Below are 20,089 nucleotides of genomic sequence, written 5' to 3'. Positions count from 1 at the left end.
TTTGTTTTGTTGTTTCTGGAATTTTGTTGTAATTTCTAAAAAGTATTGTCATTTTTTTAAGAGTTGTTTTGCTTATTTAGTTGTTGTTGTGATCATTACTATGTTTTTTCAAATGTTGATGCGATTTGCTCTTCGGGGCCATCATAAAAAAGTCGTTCAGTACCCATCGCACTCATTTCGGGACAGGATATGATATCGCATTTGCTGTAGTTGCGATGTGAGGGGGAAAAGGAGAAATATTAGCAGCTGTGAAATGCACATGTCCGTGGATTACTGTCCCGGGGCTTTGAGGCAAGTGGTGAGAAAGACGATATTAGATTCAGTGGGGAGTAACAAGCTTATTAACTGCGAATGGGAGAAGAGAGGAGTTTCTCAAACCAGTGTGCCGAAGCATTGCATGTTAAATAGCAGCAGCAGAGCAGGAATTCGCCCACAGTGCTATATTTGATAAAAGACAATTATGCTAGAGTGACCTTTGCCAACTCGAAGGAAGCAGTAAGACTTTAGAGGCTGATTTGTAGGCAGCGTCCGCAAACAAAGTCCAACAAAAGAGATAAAAGAAGCTGAACATACCCTAAGTTGAATGATGCACACAGAGCCAGCAGCTCAAAGAAAGACTTCTCTCTTTTACCACATGGATGTAAATCACTGCTGCTCCGCTGCTCAGCCCTGGAGGAGTAATTACTTGAAAAATTCTACTGTGCCTTTGTTTCCTCCTGTCACCCAGCACAAAGAACAATCTGTCAGCCGGCTGACTTGAGTTACAGGAGTTGTCTTAGGTACAATATAACTATTCAATTCCACTTGGCAGCGCTGAAATTGGATGGGAAACGTTACTTTGCGAAGGGAATGTTTTCGTTTGATGAGAGGGTTTGTTGCTTTTAGTCATTCTTTAAAAGTCTAATAAGCTTGTCTCGCCCCTGTAGGGTAGTTTTCTTTGTAAGTCAGCGTCAGCGATCCTATGTCGTTCCTGTGTCTATTTAGAATAGAAAGTTAATGGGGATGGAGTCCTACTTTGCCACTCAGAGGGAAAAAGCTAGGTAGGTACTGCCTGCAAGTTTGACAGCCTACAACATCCTGTATTGGCTACTTCCGATACCTCCACTGTGGGAATCCCTAGGCATTCCCAGGCCAGCAAAGAGGCATAATCTCTCTGGCATGTTGTGCATCTCCACCCATTGGAGCACCCCTCAAGTGAGGTAAAAAACCTAAAGCCTTGTTTCCACTGAGTGTTATGATGTGGCTCAGAATGGTCCAAAGAATTCAGGTGAGCGTTTCCACTTAAAAGTTGGACCATCACGGCGCATGCGGGGTGTAGACCGATTTTGCACCTTTGCGCCATGGTTGTGCGACTACAGCAAAGGCGAAGCTATCATAAACAACAATGGAAGGCATGGAACGTTTGTATTTTCAGTGCCGAACAGACCTCCCTGTTTGTTGCAGTCGCCTTTTCCTGATGCACTTCAGCTGAAAGACAAATACTGAAATTTTGGAAATGTTGGCTCTGGTTGGCACTTGTAAAAACCGTCCGCCAAGACTCTGTGTCGTAGAATTCCAGCCGGGAACAAACTGCAATTATTAATTTTTCCTCCATTTTCAAACAGTTGGTACTTTGTGAATTAAAAGGCATCTACAGATTGCTATCAAATCATCTTCTGCAAATAGTGGAGAGGAAATATTGTCACTTTCCACATGTGCAATGAAATTGAAAGACTGGTGATCCAGAAACAAAACAGTGTATAGAAGAGGGCCAAAATTCACCAGGGATGGATTTTCAGACAAAAAAAGTACTTTAATTTAGTTTTAATGTAATAATTCAATAAAAATAAAATTCCCATCCTTTTTCATTTTACATTACGTGAATTTTGTCTTTTACACCAAACAAATATTTTTTTAAATGTTAAATGAGTGTATTGGTAGTGGTACCCCGCCCTAATTCAGTACTATCTTTATTAGATCCCGTATCCGTCTTTTTAAAAGTAGTTTCTGTTTAGGTTTTTTGTTCAAGATCCAGAGATCGAGTGGTTTGGTTTGTTTTAAATGTGCTGAAAAGCAGGTTCAATACCAACCCAGTCGCAAATGAAATCATGCTCCCTGTTCGCCATCAATAAACATCAGAGTATTTAGGCCACATCAGCAGGTTTTGTCCTTCGTCATGGATTCCCTTTTGAGCGCTGTGATGCATGAATCTGCTGAGCCTCTCCCCCAGTCTGGTTTCCAACTTTTAATCCCGTCAAACGTTTCTCCTGCGACCGTAATTCATCAGTGCAGTTGCACATCTGTGCTTCCCAGAGTGTGGCAGCGGCGACGGCGGCAGCACTGACACTCACTGAACAGAGAACATTCATGGAGGAAGTCCCTGCAAACAGATGGAAGTATAATCTGCTTAGAGGGGTCTTACAGAGGAGAAAAAATAGTTGTCTGCACTAGTTTAATGAAACGGTAAAATCAAATGTGTCACAATGAGGGAGACACCTACTCTTTAGAGTCTCCGCCCCTTTTCTCCTGCTCTGAGTGACTGTCGGCTAAACGTTGATGTTTAACAGTTTTTCTTCTAAAAGACCACAACAAAATGTAGAAATGAGAGAAAACCCAGAATTGTCACTGAAAGTCATTTAGGGTGTATTCAGGCTGGCAAAACCGTTTGTACTCGACCGGGTCCACTTAATTTGGTCTGGATCGCGTCTGTATTCAGATTGCCATCAAGCGGCCTTTCCTGATTCAAACCAAAGCTAGTAAACAAAACCGCGTGACTAAAAAATCTCTTCACTCATTGGTCAGGAATTACAAGGACGGAGCAAAGCAACTACAGACATTTAAAGTTTATATTTTGCTGACCAATTTTAACGCCTGTATCAACGTTAGGCACAACACTTTTTACTGCTGCCTTGATCCGGTGGAGGCATGCTTCAGTTTCTTATCATTGTGGTTTAAGAGAATTCTGTTAAGGAAACTATTAGGTAGCTTTTTGTTCTCTTTGTAAACACAACAGTCATTGCTTTATTTCTGTCCGCGGCTCTTCTGTTGCTAGGTTCTGGGGGGGTGGGGTTGACGATGACTGACATGGATCTTGGTGAAGCGTCTCTGCCAACATGCGTTTCAAAGTCTGACAACACGAGGGGTGAAAGGATGATATCTACGGCCAGTTGGTATAAAGTAGGGGAGTGTATTTGCAAGAGTCTGGCGATACGATACGTATCCCGATACGCGCCCCGCGATACGATACGAATCCCGATATTTTACCGAAACATATTTTATTTGTTTATTTTTTTTAATATGACTTTGAAAAAACGACCTGAATTTCAATGTCTTCCACTGTAATAAAATGGTCAAACTCAGTTCATTTAATGATCACGATGTTAAGCACTGCAACTGTATCTCATATATAAGTTGCGTTTACCAAAGAAAATTCATGGTGCTTTTATTTTGGTAAGTTAAAATATAGAAAGGGAAAAGTCAACATTGTCAGATTTCCACAACAAAATATTTTTCAGTATAAGAAAAAAACAAATGAATGTGCCTCAACCAATAAGTTTCTACTGGGGAAGTAAAATGCTGTTTATTTTTAACATTGCTTAATGTAGCTTCTCCAGTGCTTTTAAACGATTCAGGAGCCTGAATGATGCTTCAAAAATAAAGGGGGGGAGGGGGGACTGATTCTTTCCAGAAACAATAACGTGTGATGATGAGGCAGCATGACAGAATGAAGGAAAGTTGCTTTAATGTGACAAAGATACTTTGTTTACATATCAGTCTGCTCTGCTGCAACTTTCCAGCCACGCTTCTCACACGCGGAAGTAAACTAGTAACGCTCCTCGCCACGATGTCTGGCTTTTTTTCAGAGCGTTGTACACATCTCTCTGATCGATTAGGTTGCTGAGCTAGAATCTGTTGCTGGGAGGTTCTGCAGAACTTTGGCCCGCTTTGCTGATAGCATTTCAGCCGATGCTAAGCGCAATTAGCCTATTAGCAGCTGCCGTGCGTCATTGTCTATCTTATTTATCTGAGCCGCTAAAAAGCACAGCAATCCATGTTTTTATGTTACTGGCAGCAACATGGCACAGAGTTTATGTTTGGTATCCATCCCAAGTAAAAACTAAGTATTTCATGTCTCATAACAACAAGACAAGCTGCCTCTAGCTGCAGTCTTCCTGTTGTCTTGTGCAGAGTAGAGCTGCTCAAAGAGGCTCAGTGTGCTCTGCTGCCAACTAGCGGTCGGAGGGTGAAGTGGACAACAAGAGTCTAAAGAGTACTAAAGAACGCTCAGAAGTAATCAAATAAATATCGTCCTGACAGCATTTTGAATCGATACAAGTATCGGCAAATGAACTGTTGCGATTTTTTGCCGAATCGATTTTTTTTTACACCCCTAGTATAAAGCAGCTGAAGGACTCAATGTCAAGTCATTGGTCAAAATTCCTTAAAAGGGAAATGCACCCCACCCCCCTTCTTTAAGGTCACTCCATACCTGATATTGCAGTAAATGTCTGCAAGTTCACAGGCTAAACTGTCATCATCTATTCCTAAAGTCTGTTGTCAGATCACTGAATGCATCCTGATGTGATCTGAGCTGGAAATTTCAAAATAAAGTTATTATTGATAGAATGGGAAGTTTTGTTGATGGCATCTCCCAGAAGAATCCTTCTATAAAGATGAATGATTTTACATGTTGTTAGGGGTAAAATTCAAAATAAATTCTTCAATTATTTACTTATCTTTTACATTCTTCCTTCTTTGTGTTGCTGGTGTGTTGGTACCAAACAGCAGTAATCATGTCCCCCGTTTGGGTCGCAGTAGGACCGATCTGTATAGAGAGGGAAACTCTGTAAAGGTCGGTGTGTGATTCTCCAGGCTGGATGATTACATCCAGCCTGTGTGCAGCTGCAGATGTGTTCAGCTGCACATGGCCTCCTGGTGTGCGGTCCCTGGCTTAATTTGAGATTAACACTCAGGATGTCAAACTGCACATTTGACCTTTTGTGTCTGGCCAGCCGGCGATGGAGGGACGAGCTTGAAGCCTCTAGTAATTACAGGGACTTGGTCTCGCTGAGGTGGCTATTAAGAGCTGCAGATTATGGACCAAGACCGGGATTAATGCACAGTTTGACGCAATTTATAATAGAATCTTTGAGGTAGCTTCAGAAACGTTTTTATTTTTATTTTCAAAGCATAAGAATCCTCTAGGAATTAGCAGCTTGGTCCAATTTTCCAAACAGGAAATACCCACTGGCTCCATAAAGCTAGAATCCAATAGACTCTGACAAAGATGGGGGTATGTCCTTCGAAACATGTCAGGTATGTGAAAACACAACCGATGTCTGATAATATAAGAACCAGCCTTCCATAAAGAAATAAACGAGTCAGTCATTCTATTTGTCAGAACATCTACTCTTTCTCTGCAACGTTTGTGAGCATCATCCTGACAATTGTTTCATATTTTTTTGTAGTGCAAATTGTTCAAGTTATAAACTGACCAATCAGATGCCTCAAAAAAAAAGGGGGTGGAGCCTGCCGGCCCCTACGTACACTTTCAAAAGGTTCGATAGATTTGGTGTAGGCCACCTTCAGGTGGTAGGGGCGTGGACTTTGAACAAGCTCACTCCCGACTAGTGAGAGTGGTTGCCATAGGAATGACGATTCAGAGGGAAATAAATCCTTTTTAAGTGCAGTGAAACATTTTGGTCTGTTTATCTATTGCAGCTCATTTCAGAAGCTGAATCATATTTTAACCTACTGTCACATTTTTGAAAAAGGTTTTTCGATTTTTCTCTTCCAAGATCCATGTCTCGTGGAATTTCTCTTTCGTCCTTCATCGATGTGCACAGATGTCCATCGAGGGTTTCGGCCAACCAGTCTTCACGTGATTTCGGTTTTGAGCCGTACAAAATTTTTGGTTGGTTGAGAATTACGCAGTTTACGGATATTTTACACAGGTTATATGTCATTTTTGCAGAATTCTTGCGTTATTATTGCAGGATGCGTACGCAAATTTGTGCCTTTTCAGCCATGTATGTCTAACAGACTTTTCACTCATGCACAACCGATGTATAATTTTCATAACACGTATACGGCAGACGTATCACGTTAAAATGACATAATTGATGCACAAATGACGAATGCTTTAGATATGAACAGCGCTACAATGCCGATTGGCATATTGTGTCACAAGATTATAAATTGGCTGACCTTTCACCCCTCCAGCAGTCAATACTGAGTGAGGGTCTTCTGCTGTCCAGCACCACGCAGAAGGCCGAGTACGGCGGGCGCTGATGCGACTCTGGACGCACAGCAGGCCTTTGTCGTGGATTTCGGTTACCCCGACTGGCGCCCAGCAGCCGACTTAGAACTCCTGCAGAACAGGAGAATCAGCCTGTTTCATTAAAACAGAGCATTGCGACGTCCCACAACGGGCGCTGACCATGGTGCTGACGCCACATGATTTCTGCTCAATCCTCTTGAATGTCAAGGGGAAAAAACATTCACAAAGCGAGGGCTTTAGTGTTCTTTATTCGTACTTATGCTGTGGTTTTAACGTGGTTCATCTGTGAAAATTTCACGTCAAAACCGAAACTTTAATCCCTTTTTCCATGTAAATTCTCATACTACTAATTTTCCCACATGCGATACGCACAAAATGTACGTAGCGGCTGTGGGACACGGCCTTCACGCTCAGTCGTATTTTCAGTCAAATTTCCTATTTTTAAAGGTAAAAACTTAGACTCATAAAATCGGTCTATGAAAGACTCTTTGAGTTGGATTGCTTCAAAACAAGAATTTAGGACAACAATGCCAGACTTCCTCTTCTCCCACAATCCCTCCTTCTGTCAGTGAGGCTAACTGCCAGCTGCCCCCACAATCCTCTGGGCTCATCTATATTTGATGCCTCTCATTAAAGGTTGATCATGGAAACGCTTCGGCTTACTGATTCCCCGCTCCCCAGCAGCACTTTTGGAGTAACAGAGTCATCTCTGCCATGCTTAAACAGCTTTGAGGAGTTAAGCTACGGTAAACAAGGGTGGATGAACATGGCAGTGCATCACTGGGGCGCTGGTGGGTGAAGGGGTTTCCGTGTAAACGAGGAGCAGAAAATCTGAGTGAGCTCAAACCAAGAAAGCAGGTTATGAAGATATTTCAACAAATCTGTGGAGGGAAATTCTTGGGAATTTGGAATTTCTGCTTTTATTTTGAAAAAATTTCATTTGAGTTTCCTGATCAGCACCTCAGTAGATGTTATGTTTACTGTTTGAGTTCCATATTTCAAGAGGTAACTAAGCAAGAAGAGCGTATTCACTCTCACAGGACTTTAATGACTTGTCCCTGAAAGGCACATAAAAAAACTTGAATCATTACCAAATGCTTTTCCCACGGCCACTTTGCTCAGATTCTGATACTTTTTTATTCCACCTCAGTGCTGTGCTGAAGCGACCCAATCTGCAAAGTCGTCAAGGTTTTCTCTGACTCTGATGGTGATAATATAGTCCGATCAGAGGTGGAGGAGGGCGCCACGAAGCCCCAGTCCAACGTATTTTTACTGTGGTTCCTTTGTGACTGCAAATAACAGTCCCCAATATTACAAAATAAATAAATAAAAATCAGTCAATTCTCTTTTCCTGAAACCAAAAATTTACACTTAAACCTGATTGCAGCAAGATTAATGATGTAGGATTGTTCTCCCCTTTACTATGACAGCTATACTTAAGTTTACAGAGAAAAACACAAAATGCTGATTTACATTTTTTTAAACGAGTCCCACTCTGTGTATGCATGCTGTTGCATGTGTGAATGGACGGTTTTTGGTAACAACATTTTTGCTGCTGGATTTAAGGCCAATGCAACAACAAGAACTGTAATTCCTCTAATGGCCACTAGAGGCAAAGGGAGCAATTCCCCCTTGACTATGGTGCATTACTTTGCATCGTTACCTGTTTATTAGTATTAGAGTGACCCCTCCCCCCCTGGTGTTCCAAACAGGAAGTGTGTGCTGGATTCAAGAAGCCAACATTCCATAGACTTTGATATATATAAACATCATAGTATATATTAGGGCTGTACGATATGAGAAACATTGCATCGACGATATAACTTGCGATACATGAATAAGTAGTAAAACAACCAAATAAATAATTTCCATTTGACTGCAACAGTTTAATTTAAATAAAAGTCGACATAACTTAAATTATACTCCAAACGACCCTCGTCTACATAGGAGGCGAACATCTAATATAAAAGGAGTCCATCCGATTGGTCAAATACACTAAGGGATTTATTTGATTCGTGAAACACTTTTAGCTGCCATAAGATTGTTTTAAAACATCTAAGGTAGCCATCTATTACAATGTTCACCAACTTTTGCGATATCCGTATTGCACAGCTTGATGTGGCGATAACGATAAATTTTGCGCAGACCTAGTATATAACATAACTAACATGTAGTGGTGTCTAACATGGTTGGGACATATCGCAGTCACAGTTGCTGTTGTTCACCTTTAGCCACATCCCGATAGCGGCCGCCACGGCTGTTATACTGGATGCCCTAACCCTGCATAACCCTGACTGGCACAGTGAGACCCCGTGGCTACATAGTTAGACAGTAGTGGGTTCAAAGTCCCACCCCTTCCACTGAAAACGGCTCGGGAGAATCTGTCAATCAAACGTTCGGGGTGGGGGCCAGCGGACACCACATGCTTTTACTGAGGCATCTGATTGGTCAGTTTATAATAAATTAATAATAAAATACTTGTTAATTTAATTATTTATTTATCCCACAATGGGGAAATGGCTCTCCGCATTTGACCCTTCCCCTGGGGGATGAGCTGCAGCCAAACCGCGCTCAGGAGGCAGTAACGTTAAGGGTCTTGCCCAAGGGCCCTCAGTGGGTGATGCCATTGATTATTTATTGATTATGGTATTTGCCCCATTGTTCATTCCCCTACGGGAATCAAACCCTGGTTTCCTGTGTGGTAACCTTTCACCTTATTAACCCAGCCGCATAACTTGAAACACATACAATGAAGACTTTTTTTTTTTTTTTTAAGTAGGATAAGCAAGAAGATGTTATAAAAAAAAAAGTAGCAGACCAAAAATAGTTATTCTGACCAATAGAATGACAGAGTAACAGCTGTTTGTTTCTCCAGAGAAGTCTATGGGATAATACAGTCACTGAGTCTGACTGACAGCCTTATCTCTGACTCTTTTGTCTCACCTTATTTGTCCTGTAGTTTGGTGTACCTTATATATAACAAAAGTTCAAAAAGAGACCATTCATTGACGATGGGCCTCATCATCCGGATGATGGTCTTAAGATGAATTATCATCGCTATTGTAAAGTTGAATAAATAAACGATTAAATGAAATGCTCAAAAATGAACTACTGATGATTACTTACTGATTTTACTAATTCCTCACAGTTTTCCCGCCCTTCATTAAGTTTTTAAGCTTCTTCAACCACAAGAGCTGTTAGACTGGAACTTCTAGTGCTAAACTCTAAGACCCAGAATCTCCAGGTTCCAGCCAAAGATTTATCTGGTTAAAGTCCAGCTGGTGGTCCAGCCAATTTAATTAACTCCCCAGATTCCCCTCACCAATCTCAGTCTCTGCAAACTGCAATCTCCTGAAGAAGATACATTAAATAATCCTCCTGAAAGCTACTGTTTTATTTAACACCCCCCCATGACAGCAGGTTTCTGTAACGGCCTGAGCTCCAACACAGCCCTACATGTGTTTCTGCAGTCTTCAGCGGCTCCCAGATTGACAGGCGGCGGCTAAAGGCGCCCACATACACGAGCCTGGTTTGAAATCGGAGGTAAAAAAAAAGAACAGTGTTTGAAAAATGTTTCCTCTTTCAGCTGATGCTGAGGTTCTATCAATCTGGCTGAAGGCCACAAGCTCTCCCGCACTCCGAGTAAATGTTAAGGGCGGCCTCTTGTTTAGTCTGCGCTCATGGGTGGATGTGCATGAAGTGTGTGTGCTCCCACGCTAACCGGCGCGTGGACTTTGTGTTTGCTCCGCAGAGCCCCAGCTGAAGGGCATTGTCACGCGCCTCTACTGCAGACACGGCTTCTACCTCCAGATGCTGCCGGATGGCACCATGGAAGGCACAAAGGACGAAAGCAGCTCCTTCTGTAAGTGCAAAAGAGCCACACTCTCTGCAGCCGTCAATGTTGTGGCTGAGGGGAAGCCACTTTCATTATTCTTCTGCACTTAAGCCTTGTGCTATCTAAGATGACCCCACCCTTACATTGACGTGTTCTTCCTTCCATGACAAAGGTGGATAAAGGTGGAAAGATTTCATGTAATCCATGGACACCAGTGAAGATCACAAATCATTGAAGAAAAAAAGTTTAGAGCACTGTCTAGTGGGTCTAGATGACCCAACTCCCAATGGTAAAGTGCCTAGGATAGCACAAGGGTTAAATACAGACTTTCTGGACTTACCCAGAGCTCTGAGAACACAGTAAACATCAGCCAAATGAAAGTTGTTTTTGCTTTTCTGTAGTTTCAGTTCGATTCATGATGTTCTTGCCATGTTTTCATTAGTTTACTCACTATTAGTTCTGTACAATCCTGGCCAAAAACGTTTTTTATTGTATAGATAGATTTTTATTAAAGTAACATTTACTTTCCTCTATGGTTTTATCAAAAAAAAAGTACAATTTGTTCAGAACAACCCAAGGAAAATGGTTAAAATAATTTGATACGGCTTGGTTTACTAACTTAATGGTCAACAGACAGAACTGTTTTTAATAAGTTCTTAGGCTACGGTCACATATCCCAAAATGCCACCAAGAAAAAGGTTATTTGAAATAACTGAGTTGCACAAATAATCGTCTGAGTATCCGAGTCAAGCAAACTCAGATCCTGCTTGCTTGTTCAGCTGCTTCCTCTCTACACATCATCATCATCATCATCATCATTACCTCTCTGCAATGGGTCATCTCCTGCAGTGTGATTACTGACTTGAAATAAAGGCGTCCCAGAGGCCCAGGACTCCCTCCAACCCTACCAAAGAGATCAATAATATTTTACAGGATAGCCCTGATGTGGCAACACAGCAATTTTTTTTTTCTGTCCAAACATCACTTTGGATGGAAAACAAGAAGTTTGCAGTTTTTGGATTCACAGTGTTGGATGACGAAAAGGGTCAACGGGGCACATTATTACTCTGAGCTGTGGTTCCCCCGGTGGAAATTATATTTCAGCATTTTTTGATTTTATTTTTTTGGACTATGAACCTGCTGAATACACATCTATATTAATTTAAGCTTATTATTGTTGTTGTTGGTTGCCTTGGAGATTTCTGTTTACTTAAATGACGAGATGTGATGCTACGAGCTACAGTAACTCTTCAATCGTTTCTACAATTAACGTACTTCCAACGGACTCTGACACCGGCTTTGCGCCAATATGCAAAACTTCACTCCAGTAAACCGCAAAAACTGCTCTTGTCCTCCTCAGAATCCGTTGGATTTATGTTAATTGCGTAAACAGTTAAGGAGTCACGCTAGTTAAATTACGTCAACACCAGAACTGAAGCTCCAGGGTTTACCGGGTTTTGGAGGCCTGACACATAGTAGTGAAAATAGGTACTACATTTGGATTTCAAATACCAGACTTATGCTTAGAGGGCATAAATGATGGATGGATGGATGATTGGCATCCATCCATCCATCCTTCCTTATAATCTATTCGTCCTGCATTTATTGAACCTCTATAATAAAATTAAATCCAAATAAACTCTATAATTAAATACTTTTGTTTTGCACTGGAATACTTTTTATTTCTTCTTATAGAACAGAAAAATTCTAAATACATTTTCGCCCAAATTACTGTGAATGAGCAGAAGTAAAATGACGAGAAATTCTGTCTGGAAAAGAGAAACTGTTGTAAACAGGAAATCTGGGTTCATATTACATGTTACACATCATTCACAGATAAATGCTCACTGTAAACATCCAAATGTAAATCATGTGAACAGGAAGATAACAATAATAGTTCGCTTATTCAGAAGTAAACGCTACAGTTTAAGATGGACTTTGGCCAATAGTGGAACCGATTATCAAAATAATTGTCCATTTTATAAGAACCAAATCTTGCATGGTTGCATGTTAGCCATGAGAAAATCCAAAATTTGATATATATACAATACACATGTAGAAGTATTCTGTAGGTGCCCCTCCAGTTTTTGAGCTTTTAAATGTATTATAATGTTTATTTCTCACAAAAAGAAATTGATCCATTCATGCATTTCTGAATATTCCTCTAAAAAGCTTCTCTCTACGCACCAGCTCCTCCCAAAAATAATGAGCGAGTTCTCACATTGTGATGTCACAAAGTGAAATAGCCCCTCCCAGGAAGAGTTTTGCGTTGCCAGCGGCGCCCCCAGGCTAACACACACGCCCACTTTCTCCATAGAGCTAGCGGTGAGCGTAAAAAACACTTTTATTTTTTATGAAAAATTTGCAATCTTTGCACAAGTTTGGATGCTGTTTGTTTTCGTGGACGAAACCCAGTCGAGGCCTGCTCTTGGTTTACCTTAGTAAATGGGCGGCACCCACACGGAGCTAAAGGCGGGGCCTCAGAGGTTGAATCGTCTTACTTCCGGGTTGGAAAAGAACTCAGCATAACAACTAAAAAAATGTGTTCTTTACTGTGTCAAAGGTAAGATATTATCATATACATGGATATTGTACTATAAATGGCTTCAAAATAGCATGATATAGGCCCCTTTAACCCTTGTGCTATCTTAGATGACCCCACCCTTCCATTGACGTGTTCTCCCTACCATGACAAAGGTGGATAAAGGTGGAAAGATTTCATGTAATCCATGGATACCAGTGAAGATCACAAATCATTGAAAAAAAAAGGTTCAGAGCACTGTCTAGTGGGTCTAGATGACCCAACTCCCAATGGTAAAGTGCCTAGGATACCACAAGGGTTACAGACTACATTTTTTGCACAAACAGCCCATACTGTTGAGACTGGGGCAAACAGACATGGAATGTTTTTGTAATAATTGAGTTTACATATGGCCGCTATTTTTCGATTTTTCTTGTGGCTTTTTAACAGGCTTTTCTGAAGGAGGGAATCCTAAGGTGCATCCATGCCAAATATGGTGCCTGGACCACAATAAATGATTTGAAATAAGAAACCTAACCAGCTTTAATCACAATCAAGAATTCGTACACACAGTTTTAAGAAAGTGCTGGGTAATCATACAATTAATTTCATGCCATGGGCCAGACTTTGGACATGTGTTTCCCGTTTTTATTTTAAAGTGTTCGTTCCAATGTCATGTGAGATGACAGATAAGTACAAATAAGCAACTGGACTTTTACTGGAGTCCTGCATGAAATGAGCCTTTACTGCTTTAAGATTCAGTTCTGCTAGTGATTCGTAGCAGTTGTCAAGTCTGTTTTGAGAGGAAAAGCCCAGCAGCGTAGGTATTAACTTGTGCGATAGAGAGCTGTTATAAAGCAGCAGTTATAAATCCTTCAGTCCCAGCTGTTTGGGAAACAACACCTCCAGAATGGCCCACGGTAGCTGATCAGACCTGCTCTCACCTCTCCCTCTTATGCAACGGCCCACCCACGCCGAGGCGGAACATCCTGCTGAACTTTAAACATTTCTCATTTCCAACCTGAAATATTCATGACACAACACCGAAGGGGAAAATTTGAAGGCTGGTTTTTCAGACCCGAGTGTAATGGCTGTTGTGTAACAGCGCCTCTCATTTGGCGGCGCATTAAACATCAGATGTCATCCAGCAAAGTGTTTGCGTGGGTCTGACTTACAGTTTATTTGATCACAGCTGTAATTCTGTCAATTGTGGCGTGGAGCTCTGGAGGCAGAGCCCGCCGAGGCTTTGACAGGTAAGTCAGAAATTGTTGGCTTCCTGTCTGAGTCAGCCGTTCAAGTGGGAGTTACTGAGTGAGTGAGGCATCATGGAAGCCATTATCAATCAAAAGCACAATCGTCTATCTGGGAAAGCACAGAACTTTTAAATGGATGATCCTGCCATGAGCAGAAAGTGTACACACTCTGAAGGTAGCTGGTTTGTAACTGCTCCCAGCAGCCGCTTACTGATGCTGGAAACTATGTACGCTGCAATCATGAAATGATCAAATTTGACCAAGGACAAAAGCTTTGAAGGTGGCAGAAAAGCAAATCAAACCGCCATGATGAGAGAACGCCAAATGTTGGATTTCTTCCGTTTGTCCTCTTTGTGGAACCCGTCTTGCTTATCGATTATGTAAGGGTTAATGGCTGACGAAGTGTGCATTATTACTTTTTAACGCACGCCGTGGAAGCCTAAACCATCCGACGTGAAGTGCGTTAAAAAGTAATAACGCACACTTCTAAGGCCATTAACCCGCTTATACCATAGACATTAACAAAAGCAATACATATCAACCCGTTTTTTAGTCCTTAATTCTTGTTTTTTTCCCGATTTGGATTGCTTTTCTCACAAAAAGCCGACTATGTGTTACTGAGTGAGTCTGCGTTGCGCAGCACTACCGCTGCAGTCAAGATTCGGCGATATATATATGCTGATCGTCCCGATGGGTTGAATAGCATCAGTTCAGAGAGAAAGTTCTCCTCTTACCGCTTGTTTTTGTTCAAATGATGAAGCAAAAGGTTGTTTTAAAGAAGCCGGCGCAGTGATACAAAACATCTAAGCTAGCTGACCGGAACTTATTTTTTCACTGTGCGGCTATCAGGTTTTAATGCACACCCAGCAGCCAATCAGAATCGAGTATTCACCCGGACCATGGTATAATGGCTGATGACACTCTTGCGTTGGCATGATGTCAAACTCCTTATGTAGCATATGCGAACAATGCGACCCAACGCTTAAGACTGCAAACTCTACCAATCGAAGAAACCGTTCGTTAGACCATGACCATTGCTTTTCGTGGAATGAGGTCAAAGTCTAAGGTTAGTCTATAGCAGAGGCAAAAGAATGTATCCTAATGGGGTGTGTGATTGTGTTGTTTATGGCTTCCTTTTTTGCCTAGCTGCCAGTGCAAATTATATGGCTCACAACAATCTAAAAAAAGGTATTTTTATCCCTTTCTCACAGCTTTTTCTTTGTAGTTTTAAACATCAAAGCTTCAAAAATGTACTCATTTTGGAAATTTTAACATGAGGTACTCTGTGTTAATGCTATTTGACATACAGCACCGTAATCCAGCTGTAGCAGGCTTAAACAATAAAAGTCTTTGTGCTTTTTTCTTTATCAATTTGTTTTAAGTTAAAACATAGACATTTGGCCACTTAGTTTGTATAAATTATTCTCTTTATTTGTGTAAGAGTAGTAGGAAAGAGTAGTTGAAGCGAGACTAAGAGCAGAAGTGAACATTTATAAACAGCAGTATGGTTTCATGCCAAGAAAGAACACCACAGCAATATTTGCAAAGAGGAGGTGGATGCAGTGAACGAAGACATGAAAGTAGCTGGTGTTAAGAGTAGAGGATGCAGAAGACAGGGTTTGTTCCTATTCATGTAAAGATCAACTTTTAGGCTGAATTTGAATTACTTTCCTAACCCTACAGCTTTTCCGTATCCCTACATTTATCACTCCAGGCGGAGGGGAATGGAAATTTGGACGTTCCTACCGCTCGATGATGTCATCAATAGCCACTGGTCATCTACTTTAGCACATTACTGCTAAAGCTCAGAAAATACACAACGTCAGTTTTATAACTTGATCAACTTTTATGCTTTAGAGAACACCTACACAAAGAGATATGGTTTCTCCTCCTCGCACATGGATCAGTCTAGCAGCGAAGGGAAAGCCAACCCTAAGTCACTACGGCTACGCCTTATAAAAAACACTTTTGGATACAGCTACAGCTTCAAATGCCCCTACAATTAAAGCAATAGGGAGGAGCCAGATGGGCAGGGCAGCAATTCGGATTCAGCCTTAGTCTGGTTTTAAATGTCTTCATCTCTGAGGGTAGATCTGTCTCTAATCTTTACATTTTTTTTAAAAATGTTTCCGTTATTTTACGTCTGCGGTTGAAATCATTGACTAAATATGACAACTGGTCAACAGTTCCAAACAGGAAGTCGTCACTGGCTTCAAGAAGCCGAAATCCCCAAAACTTCTATAGAGAAATAAACAGCTGTTACTGTTGGTCAGAATAACCATTTTTGATCTGAAAACCTGTTTTTTTTTTAACATTTTCTTGCTAATCCTAATTGTTTTCATGATATATTTTTCTGCAGCGCAAATTAATCAAAGTGTATACTGACCAATCAGATGCCCTTAACTCTTGTGCTATCTTAGATGACCCCACCCTTACATTGCCGTGTTCTCCCTACCATGACAAAAGTGGATAAAGATGGAAAGATTTCATGTAATCCATGGACACCAGTGAAGATCACAAATCATTGAAGAAAAAAGGTTCAGAGCACTGTCTAGTGGGTCTACATGACCCAACTACCAAAGCTAAAGTGCCTAGGATAGCACATGGGTTAATAAAAGTATGTGGGCTCATATCCAACATTTGAAAAGTTTGATTGGTGAGATTCAGTGTGTTTCAAGTGGTAGACGTGTGGCCTTCCAATAAGCTCACTCCTGATTGCCAAGAGTGGTTGCCATAGGAACCTTAAATCACTGACAACGTCTCGCTCCGACATGGAGCATTGTGAAAAAAAAGGGCGACTCCATTTGGTTGAAGTAAACCACGTTCTATGGGTGACGTCACACTCCCTCGCTGTGTGTCAGCGGTTGATATAATAGAATAGAATAAAACTTTATTGATCCCACCAGGGGGAAATTGCCTTGTGACCATAGCTTTATCAAAAATAATAGATCATAAATAACACAGAAAGTACAAGCAATCATTGATAATGCTCTATCTAGTCTCATGATGACAGGGGTTTGATTGAATCCTGTCCCACAACAACATCACTGGGCGTGTTCCAACAACAATCAGGGTTGGTGATGTCATATCCTGCCGAAAAAGCGGAGCCACTCATAAAGCTAAAGGAAAAGCTAGCTTTAAATGAGCCAAATAGAAACTTTAACACAAAATCTATCAGCCACCTGCAGTGGGCTGGAGATCACCTCACACACATTTAAGAGTTGTTTCACTCTGACGAGAAGGCAAAAAAGTGCAGCATCATCTAATGAATAATTAAGGGGCTAACAGTGCGGTTTTGAGAGTCTGACCTGGTGCAGTGGAGGAGCAGGGTTCTCCCGTCCCCTCCACTCTAGAGGAAACATCTTTGCTGCAGCCCTGAGGTATCTGGACTGAAATCCATTTGGAGGGCAGAGCAAAAAAGAACAAAAATTTAGGATAAAAAAAAAAATCCAAACAAAAGTAGGAACAGCTGCCCTGAGGGGGATGTAATAAAGCAAAGTGGGATGGTAGAAGCCTTGCTTTGGTTTTATCTCTTTTTCATGAACCCCCTCAGGGCTTCAATAACTAGGTGATGGTTGTCACAAGACTGGAAGTGACTTAACGTTGAAACAAAAAGTTTAAAAAAAAAAAGAGCATCTGTGAAGAAGAGAAGGAGGCCACGCTGGAGGAAAGTAAGCCAGACGGACAGACAGAGGAGAGCTGGGGGGTGAGCAGCTGGCATACAGCTGATGGCTCCTCAATCACTGCGTTTCCCCCCTTCGGTGGGAGGTCAGGAGGGTAGCCTCCCCCTTCCTTTACGCTGCCCTTTCCCTCCTCTGTGCTACACTGCTCCTGGCAGCCGGTTACGCAATGATGCCGGAGGAGAGATGAGGGAGAAGAGGACGGGTTTCACGTTTATATGTGATCAGGAGCTCCTCCTGTTGTAGATTAGTCACAACCGCCCTTATGGGTGGGTGCGGTAGGGAGAGGGCTGAAAAAAGAAAAAAAGGGCAAACCTGTACGGGGGGGGTGCGCATGAAATATCAAGGTCGTAGACTGTTTGGTGAGCCCATAGCGCCAAAATGTTCATGCACATTTTTCTACGGGCATGCTGTTGGCGAAAGGTTGTAGCGAACTATTAACCCTTGTGCTATCTTAGATGACCCCACCCTTACATTGACGTGTTCTCCCTACCATGACAAAGGTGGATAAAGGTGGAAGGATTTCATGTAATCCATGGACACCAGTGAGGTTCACAAATCATTGAAGAAAAAAGGTTCAGCGCATGGTCTAGTGGGTCTAGATGACCCCATTCCCAATGTTAAAATGCCTAGGATAGCACAAGGGTTAAACAACACGTAAGGAAACGTAAGGGTGAAGTAGGTGAGACGCAGGTGTGTCGTACGGATTTTTCCTTTTTTTTTACAGCCCCTCCAAATCCTGTGTGCATTGTGTAAGATACGTATTAGCGCCGCTCAAGTGATAAGTGCACTCTTATTGCGTGCAACCTGACTGTTAGGAAACTAGACAGAGTGTATCCTACAGGGTACCCACGTCCTACATGTACGGACGTAGCATTCAACTGCAGTCAGTAAGTCTAAAGTGTGGGGTAAGGACACCGTACCATAGCATAACCCATACATCAAGAGTATTTTGCTAAGGAGAGATCTTAGGAATGTCAATCAAAATGTTTTTATACAAACATGTAATGAAATAATCCATGGTCTTTTGGTGGTTAGGTTCTGGGCAGATGACGTTTTTATCCTGCTGGGATAAGCTAGGACCTTAAATGGATGAACCGTGGAGCCCAGACGCTGATGGTGATTGAGACCAGTCCATGATTTATTTGATTGGTCCAGGTGGAAAATAGGGCGCAAGGGAGCCGGCAAAACTGGCCGGAATGTAGAGAAATAAACATCCATGAATTAGCTGTTGGCTAAAAGTGAAGGCATAAATGAGGAGTGGCGTGTAGAATGAGTCACTAGTTCAGCCAAATTAACGGGTTTCAACAGCTGCTCTGCCATAATTGGCCCATTTTCCTGTGGACCTAAAACCAAAAAAGGGGACAGTTCATGGATCCATATTTATAATGGAAACACTCCAAATACCCTACCGTACCACAGGGACAGAGCCATGGGGGGGGGGCAAAATGTTTTGCCCCACACTTTTTGAGTCAATATTAGTATCAATAAAGTACTGTGTGGAGGTATGGGGAACCAATTATAAAACATCATTACATTCACTGTTAATTCTTCAAAGGGCGATACGAATCATACATAACGTGGGTTATCTGGATCATACGCATGCATTATTTTTACAATCAAAATTATTGAAACTTACAGATCTGGTGGAGCTGCGCACAGCATTAATCATGTTCAAAGCCACATACAGCTTACTACCAGCAAATATACAAAAATTATTCATGAAAAGAGAGGGAGAGTACAGTTTGAGAAGAAAACAAAATTTTTACATACACAAAGCACGCACAAATAGAAGATGTTTCAGTGTTTCTATTTGTGGAGCAAAACTGTGGAACAGTATAGAAGATGAAATAAAGCAATGTCCCAACATAAAACTCTTTAAAATAAGATATAAAAATATGATTTTAAAACGATATTCAAATATATCGGATGGATATTAGTTGTATATATGTATGTAAGTATACATACAATAGGGGGTGAATTTATATAAGTTTATACTTTTTCTCACTCCTTTTCGAATATGTATAATTGTTTAATTGTTTGTAGTATTTGTGTTCATATATGGAAGAAAAAAGAAAAAGAAAAAAATTCTGTTTGTGTTTATAACGGTTCTTGAGCGTGAACGTTTTCTTTATATTCTCTTTTTTTATTTATGTCTGTTCTTTCTTTTTGTTTTGTTTTGTTTTTTTAACATATATTCGAAATAAACTTGTTTCCATTCCATTCCATTCCAATGTTGACAAAGATTGCGACATAATCAACACAAGCTTCTGTAAGAATGACCAAAATAACTAAATCTACATTTTTAAATGAAATTAAAAATTAAGAATAATAAAACTTTTAGCAATATGTATTTGGGATTTGTAATGGCCTTCCACTCTGGCGTTTTGACATCTTCCCAAATTCTTCTGCCCCCCTACCAGCCCCCATATCAAATGTTCTAGCTCCGCCCCTGACCGTCCCATACCGCTTAGTGGAAACGAGGCTTGTTCCATTTATTTAACTAGAAAAAGAACTTTTTAGATCCAGATCTGTTGAGGG

The 20,089-nt window shown here is 41.2% G+C and overlaps 1 protein-coding gene across 2 annotated transcripts in view; it reads left to right on the top strand.

Annotated features, from left to right (window-relative positions):
- fgf11 (fibroblast growth factor 11) overlaps positions 1-20,089 on the top strand; it is a 104,557-nt gene that overhangs the window by 38,831 nt on the left and 45,637 nt on the right. For both annotated transcript variants that reach the window (XM_020711519.2, XM_023966020.1), the window contains one exon: positions 10,011-10,121. In XM_020711519.2, the coding sequence (XP_020567178.1) occupies positions 10,011-10,121 (111 nt within the window). The remainder of the gene's footprint in view (positions 1-10,010; positions 10,122-20,089) is intronic.

The sequence above is a fragment of the Oryzias latipes genome, chromosome 18 (genome assembly GCF_002234675.1).
Source record: "Oryzias latipes chromosome 18, ASM223467v1".
Classification (NCBI taxonomy): domain Eukaryota; kingdom Metazoa; phylum Chordata; class Actinopteri; order Beloniformes; family Adrianichthyidae; genus Oryzias; species Oryzias latipes.
Note: the sequence above shows the minus strand (reverse complement) of the source record. Positions and strands in the feature narration are given on the sequence as shown.